The 7836-nt window shown below is 36.1% G+C and overlaps 1 protein-coding gene across 3 annotated transcripts in view; it reads left to right on the forward strand.

Moving 5' to 3' along the window:
* The first annotated feature begins 1579 nt into the window (after positions 1-1579).
* The window catches only part of LOC107563746 (protein CYR61-like), an 11683-nt gene continuing 5426 nt past the window's right edge, over positions 1580-7836 (forward strand). For 2 of the 3 annotated variants that reach the window (XR_001606139.1, XM_016248689.1), the window contains exons 1-3: positions 1580-1774; positions 4285-4498; positions 7158-7568. Coding sequence is in view for 2 of the 3 variants with exons in the window: in XM_016248689.1 (XP_016104175.1) it covers positions 1718-1774; positions 4285-4498; positions 7158-7568 (682 nt within the window). In the remaining variant the exon portion in view is untranslated. Of the gene's footprint in view, positions 1775-2269; positions 2336-4284; positions 4499-7157; positions 7569-7836 lie in introns of those variants that run through there. The other variant, XM_016248690.1, reaches the window with a different exon arrangement.

Consider the following 7836-nt stretch of genomic DNA (forward strand, 5'->3'; position numbering starts at 1 on the left):
ACAACTGTATAAATATTAATATGTATTTACATAATATACAGTGGTGTGAAAAAGTGTGGGCCCCCTTCCTGTTTTTTAAATTTTTTGCATATTTGTCACACTTAAAAGATTCAGATCATCAAACAAATTGTAATATTACACAAAGATAATGCAAGTAAATACAAAATGCAGTTTTTAAATGATTATTTATTTTATTAAGGGAAAAAAGCTGTCCAAACCTGCCTGGCCCTACGTGAAAAAGTAATTGCCCCCTAAATCTAATAACTGGTTGTGCCACGCTTTGCAGCAACAACTGCAATCAAGTGTTTGCGATAACTGGCAATGAGTCTTTCACATCGCTGTGGAGGAATTTTGGCCCACTCTTCTTTGCAGAATTGTTTTAATTCAGCCACATTGGAGGGTTTTCGAGCATGAATGGACTGTTTAAGCATCTCAATCGGAGTTAAGTCCGGACTTTGACTTGGCCACTCCAAAACCTTAATTTAGTTTTTCTTGAGCCATTCAGAGGTGGACTTGCTGGTGTGTTTGGGATCATTGTCCTGCTGCATAACCCAAGTGCGCTTGAGCTTGAGGTCACAAACTGGTATTTGTAAGTAATAATTACTTTGTACAGAGAAATTATTTTGGTGCTGAATGAATTTGTGTTTATGTGATGACTGACTCTAAACGACCTGTGTGGAAGCATTTCAGAAACGTTCTTTCCAGTTAATGACTTTCAAAAGTCTGAATGTCTTTCCTTCTGTCTCTCTGTGTTTGTACCTTTGCTCAGTCTTTCCTCAGGTTCTTACGTTCAACCTCTGGCCTCCATCTCTCACTATTTTTCCACAGACGTGTTTTTGATGGTAGTCTGTTTGATCTGGTCCTCACACTCCTCCACCCACACCTTTTTTTTCACATCACTCCATCCATCCTCCATGTGCAGCGTGTTTGTCATGCTGAGCTTTTCCACTCCTGAGGAAATGACTGAAAACATGACCTGAGAAACATCGAAAGTACATTCAAATCTGGAAATTTGGCTTTACATTTACTTTTATTTAACCTTTTTCTCTCTTCCTTTCTTTAGTTATTTTATATATATATATATATATATATATATATATATATATATGTGTGTGTGTGTGTGTGTGTGTGTGACTGTTGAATTCATCTGATCTATCTCTCCATCAGTCCTTTCATGCAGGAGATCTCTGCTTGTTTTTTGTGGCCGCGGCTCTATTAATGCTGCAAACATCACACAGCTGAGTATATTTATCTAGCCTTGCACAAAGCACACAGAGCTATGCGTGTGAAAGAGACTTTAAAGCATCCCTAATATTTTTTATTAAAACATAAGTCAATAAACAGCAGACAGCAGCTCCTCTCTGGAATGAAGTCGTTTTTATGAATGACTGCATTCATCGCTGACCACGCCCCGAATTCTCAGAACTCCGCCTCGACTAACAGACTACGCCCCTTTGGAATCCTAGTCGCAGAGCCGCGCTCTGATTGGCCGAGGGGCGGGGCTTCGGATAAAATTACAGTTCACCCGTATAAAGACTCACTGGGGTATGAAAACAAGTGTTAGAAACTTCAGTGCTTGAATCAGCGGCAACTTACATTATCGTGCTGGAATAAACGCGCCTGTTTGGATTATTAACGCTTGTCTGTGAGAGTTGAAGTGCTTTAGTCAGGTTACAGTTTCAATAAATCATCTTCCGTGGACATTGAAGGGTGTACTATGAAGATGAGGGATTTAATGTGTCTGTTGGTGCTTGTATTGATCATCTGCACGACGGTAAGTCACAAGAGTTTAATGTAAACAGTGTAAACAGCAGATTCTTATGATTAAGAATCATAATAAAATGCAGATAGAAACAGATCAGTTATCAGTCGCTTAAAATAATTGTATTATAGTATTAATAATAATAGTGTGTGTGTCTGCATATGTGTGTGTGTGTGTGTGTGTGTGTGATCTGCACACCTGAGAGTTTGACCATCCTCATGGCTTTTGCTGTTCAGAAATAGATGAGCACAGGCTCAAAATAACCAAAGCACAACAATCCAGCCCTCAATCCCGCTCCATTAACCCCGCCGGCCAGAATCGGTCAGGGAGGGTCCGAGATATGCTTTGATCTCACATCCACATATGGGTGACTCGAGAGCCCATCTCCTCTGAGTTTAAGATGCCTGGCGCGGCGGTCATTCTCAGAGGGCTTGGCTGGGTGTTTCACACTGCGATGGAGATGCCAGGGAAACAGGTGCAGCGCTATCGGAAATGATCCAATGGAAATTGGCTTTAATGGAAAAACCCTTTGGAATGTCGAAACACTTTCCCAGCGAGAAATTACATTGTGAGGTGAAAATGAATCGGGCTCATCCCATTAGCACAAAAACATCATACCGCATTCATGCAGTGTTTCTTCCCTGTTGAAAAATAAGCTGGTTAGGTATGTTTTGAAGAATGGCTGTAGCTGGTTTAAAGGGATAGTGCACCCCAAAATTAAAATTCTGTCATTAATTACTCACCCTCATGTCGTTCCAAACCCGTAAGACCTTTGTTCATCTTCGGAACACAAATTAAGATATTTTTGATGAATTCTGAGAGATCCCTGACCCTCCCATAGACAGCAAGGGTACTACCAAGATCAAGGTCTAGAAACATAGTAAGGAGATCAGTAAAATAATCCATGTGACATCAGGGGTTCACCCGTAATTTTATGACGCTAGGAGAAGAATACTTTTTGCGCAAAAGAGAAAAAAAACCTTTACTCAACAATTCGTCTCTTCTGTGTCACCAACACCTGATGTCACATGGATTATTTTACCGATCTCCTTGCTATGTTTCTGGACGTTGATGCTATTAATTACATTGCTGTCTGGAGGGTCAGAGAGCTCTCAGAATTCATCAAATATATCTTAATTTGTGTTCCAAAGATGAACGGAGGTCTTACGGGTTCAGAACGACACGAGGGTGAGTAATTAATGACAGAATTTTCATTTTTGGGGTGCACTATCATTTTAAGCTGGTCCTAAGCAACTAGGTCCTGCTCAATACCAGTTTAGGACCAGCACATGACCAGCTTAAACCAGCTCAAACCAGCAGCCATGCTTCAAAACATACCTAACCAGCATATGCTGTTTTTTTCAACAGGGTTTCTCTCTTTTCTTCTTCTTTTTTGGAATGTTCAGAGAACATTCAAAAGTAACATTCCCATAATGTTTACAGATTGTAAAATGGAATGTTCCCAAACAATGTTGTATCAAAATGTGCTCTAAGGTTGATTTTTTTAACATTCAGTTAAATGTTAAATAACCCATTAAGTTATAAAAAACATTATTTCTGAATGTTTTTTTTTTTTTTAATGTTTTAAAAAAAATGTTTTGGCTATATGAACATGAAACATTCCATCATCATAAACATTTTATCAAATTTTCTTATTTATATATATTTATATATTATTATATATATATTTAGATGTTCTCTATATTAAAAAAATTGCAAAGAATGAAAATAATTTAGTAACAATATTAGTAATGTAAAAAATGTCAATTAATCACAATTAATTGCATCCAAAATAAAAGTTTGTTTTACATAATGTAAATATTTCTTAAATATGTACATATATCTGTTTTTATATAAACATACTGCATATACAGAACACACACATACTGTATATTATATAAAAACAAATTTTAATTTTGGATGCGATTAAACCCCAAAAATTTTTTTATGGCGATAGTACTTTTTTATGATTCAATAACCATTGCAATTATCCACTTGAATAATTTTGTAAAGTATTTGTAAAAAATTGAGTAGCTTCATACCAAATCCTGATGTAAGTTTATATTTTTTTATTTTTCAATTTTATAATTTTCAAACATTATGAGCATTAGTTTTGAATGTTCTCTAAAAGTTCTGAAACAAGTAGTGAGATGTTAGTTGAACATCCAATTAAAATGTTTTTGAAAAACTTTCCATGAACAGTGTATAATGTTTTTGTGCTAAAGGATTCAGAACATTATTAAAGACCAGATAACATTGAAGCAACATTCTATTAATATTGCGAGAACCTTTCCATTATTAATAAATAATGTAATTTGTTTCAATGTAAATAAATGAACTCAGGTTTGGAACAACTTGAGTGTGAGTAAATGATGACAGATTTTTTTCAAATTATTTTTGGGTGAAGTATCCCTTTAAATATTCATAATGGTCATTTTATTTATGAAAAGTTTTTGTCTGGTAACATTAAGTTGCCCCAAGCTCAAACTGAACTCTGTATCTGTCTCTCTGACACCTGACAGGTACGAGCGAGGTGTCCTAAGGTGTGTAAGTGTCCGGTGGAGCGGCCCGTGTGCCCGCCAGGCGTCAGTGCGGTGCCAGATGGCTGCAGCTGCTGTAAGGTTTGTGCCGCCCAGCTGAACGACGACTGCCATGAAGGCAAACCCTGTGACCATCACAAGGGCCTGGAGTGTAACTATGGCAACGATGTGGCCAGTATCCATGGAATCTGCCGGGGTGAGTGAACAAAACAACTCGAGTTTAGATTTTTGGGGTCTCTAAAAATAATTGTATAGATTTAAATTAATTTGCAATAGTGTGAGTGTGTGTTTGTGTGTGTGTGTTTGTTATTAATAGTGTGTGTATGTATTTGCATATATTACAATATATGCCAATACATATTAAATTAATAAAATATTTAATTTTTACATATTTAAATACATCTGATATATGCTTTATATACAGTGGGTACGGAAAGTATTCAGACCCCCTTAAATTTTTCACTCTTATCACAATAAATTTATAATGATTTTGCATTAGCGTGTTTGTCACAGAATATGATAGTGATTATGCAAATTGATTTAATTTGATAACAAAAAATAATTTCATTTTCATTACCATAAATACAGTATATAGCGATATATTATAATGCAAATTAATTTAAATGTGTAAGTTTTGTTTGGTTATGACAAACTAAAGGCTACTAGAAATTTACAAAAATGAACAAAACATTTGATGTCCGACCCAAACGTCCTGTTTCAATAGGATATATTGTCAAAAAAACAAATGAAAACACTCTATTCTAATTTTATATTCAAAAATTATCATATTTATTGAAAATTTACCAAACCTTCCAACAATTATCATAAATAATAAATTGAATGACAAGCTGCTGAATAATGTAATTCTAACTTGGGTTACACAGGGGACTGATGTAGTTTGGTCACCCTGGGCTTCAGGGTTTATATTTATTAAGACATGCACCTTCATTTTTTTCACATACAGAGGGTATTTTGTGCACTGGGCTAGTTTCTATATTAAGGCAGTTATTTGAGTTGGACTAAAGGGGGGTTTTAGGGGGCATCTCACACACCCAAAGACGATCTGATGCTCAACAACATTGTAAACAAGTCAAAATTCCACACTGCCCTAAACATAGAGCCTCTCTCATAAAAGCAAAGGATAGAGTGTCAATCTCTGTTTAACCCCTTACTGTCACTCTATGCAGGTCATCTTTTGGATAATAATTTAATGCAAATTATTCCAAAGATGTCAAAATTAATGCCAATTTATTTAATGTTCAGATATTTTTACTGGAAAACTAACAAAATACTTAGCTAACTTTAGCTAACAAATATGTGTTTCAAGAGCGATTTGCTAACGTTATCGTTAGGTTATGAAAATGTTATTTTTGAATGTTCTCTGAACATTCAAAATGTAGTTTTTTTTATTTTTTATCTTTTGCTGTCAAAATTAGTGCGTTAACGCAGGCGATTTAGTTTTCCAATTTAACAGCATTAAAAATAGTTAACACGGTTGATACGGGACAGGGTTAGGGTTGGCCACACACACAACTGCTGCTTCTGTCTCTTTTCTTGTCAAGAATTGCATTTATTTAGATCAAACAGAATACTTTTAAGACACGCACTCCACCTCAGGGCCAGGCGCGGGTCAAATAAGTGCGGAAACGGTCAAATTGATGAGGATCTTCAGTAGAAAATCAGTGAACTGCGGTCAGATAAGATGCTGTCAGAACATATGTCAGTAAAAATGAATCTCCCTGTCCTGTCAGCCGTTATACTGTGCTCGTAGTGCGTGCTCTTCAAATGCACACACAAATAAGGCGGCACATGCTGTAGCCTGTATAATTTCATATTAAAGCGCGAATGAATCTATGAGCATGCGTGTCAGATTTACATCACATTCAGCAGCGGCAGGTCTTAAAGTAATAGCAGCCAAATAACCTAATAACCCAGCTGCTGTGATTTCTGTTAATCAAAGATCAAAAGGAAAAAAAAAGAGTAAATCAATAACTTTTGTATCTTTAAGGATTAATTTATATTTAATTTAGAATTTAGTGTTTGATAACTTTATTCAATTTCTGTATATTTCCTACTTGCTGCAGAGCACAGATAAATGTGACATTTATTATAATGGTTTTATGTGAAGATTGTTTTAAGTTCACTTAATTAGAGGTTGTTGTTTTTTAAAGTCTAATAAATGTTAAAATTGATAGCTCTCGATTATAACGTAATGTTGAATGGCTATAGTCAATTGTTAAATATTAGGAAAAAAAGAACAATTTCCTAGAGACATCAGTAGTATATCTGTGATACTCGCCTTCAGTCATAAAAAGATGCCATTAAATAAATATAAAAAATATACCATCTTTATGTTGTTTGTACATTAATTCGAAGACTGAATGTGAAATTGTTGCAATATGAAAGTATATTTAAAAACTTTAATGTTAGGTGGGATTAATTGCGATTAATCATGATTAAATTCAGAAAAAAATGTGTGATTAATTTGTAATTTTTTTTATCGATTGGCAGCACTAGTTTTAAGAAACATTATGGAAACTTTACTTTTGAATGTTCAAAGAACATTCTGAAAGGAGTATTACATTAAAAACATTTTTTTAGTAGAATATCCAACTAAAATGTTTCTGAAAAAAACATTCCTTAAACGATGTATAAATAATGTTTTTCTGCTAATGTTTTTGAACGAATATTCTATTAACGTTACTGGAAGAACCTTGAAGAAAGTTCTAAGAACATTCGCTGTTTTTTTTACAGTGACAAAAACACTCTATAATTACTAAAACTTTAACTAAAATGTAAATGTTTTATCTAATTTTAAAATCAGTTCCCTTCCCGTCTTTTCTTTGTCTTTTCAGCCAAACTGGAAGGTCGCTCTTGCGAATACAACGGCCGCATGTATCAGAATGGAGAAAACTTTCACGCGGGCTGCAAACACCAGTGCACCTGTATCGACGGGGCGGTGGGCTGCGTGCCTCTTTGCCCCACTGATATTCCTCTGGCATCACCATCCTGTCCCTCACCTCGACTGGTCAAAATCCCCGGCCAGTGCTGCCTCAGCGTGGACTGTCACGGCGAGTCCTCCGTCCTACCGCCAGTGTTCAGATGGCCGGAGCCACAGCCGCCTCCGTATCTGTTCCCTGACCTGCACACCTACAAGAAACCCCGACCAAAGCCGTTCCTCTACAAGCCCAAAGAATCCCTGAGCAACGAACTCATAGAGGTGGAGAAAAAGTGGGACAAACTGCGCAGTCGAAAGCATTTGCCAGGTGAGGGCGCTGTTCTGTGTGTCCCCACAAAATTTCGTAACTAGGACTAGAATGGAATTGTCAATAATTGTCACCAGAACTTGCATGCCAAAAGCATCCAACCAGCTCCAAAGCAGCATAAAACAGTGTGGACTAACTTGTAAATGCATGCGTATTTAAGAGGCCATTCTTTTAAAGGGGTCATATGATGCGATTTCAAGTTTTGCTTTCTCTTTGGAGTGTTACAAGCTGATTGTGCATAGATAAGATCCCTGAAGTTGCAAAGACT

The sequence above is a fragment of the Sinocyclocheilus grahami genome, unplaced genomic scaffold (genome assembly GCF_001515645.1).
Source record: "Sinocyclocheilus grahami isolate Dianchi unplaced genomic scaffold, SAMN03320097.WGS_v1.1 scaffold888.1, whole genome shotgun sequence".
Taxonomy (NCBI): Eukaryota; Metazoa; Chordata; class Actinopteri; order Cypriniformes; family Cyprinidae; genus Sinocyclocheilus; species Sinocyclocheilus grahami.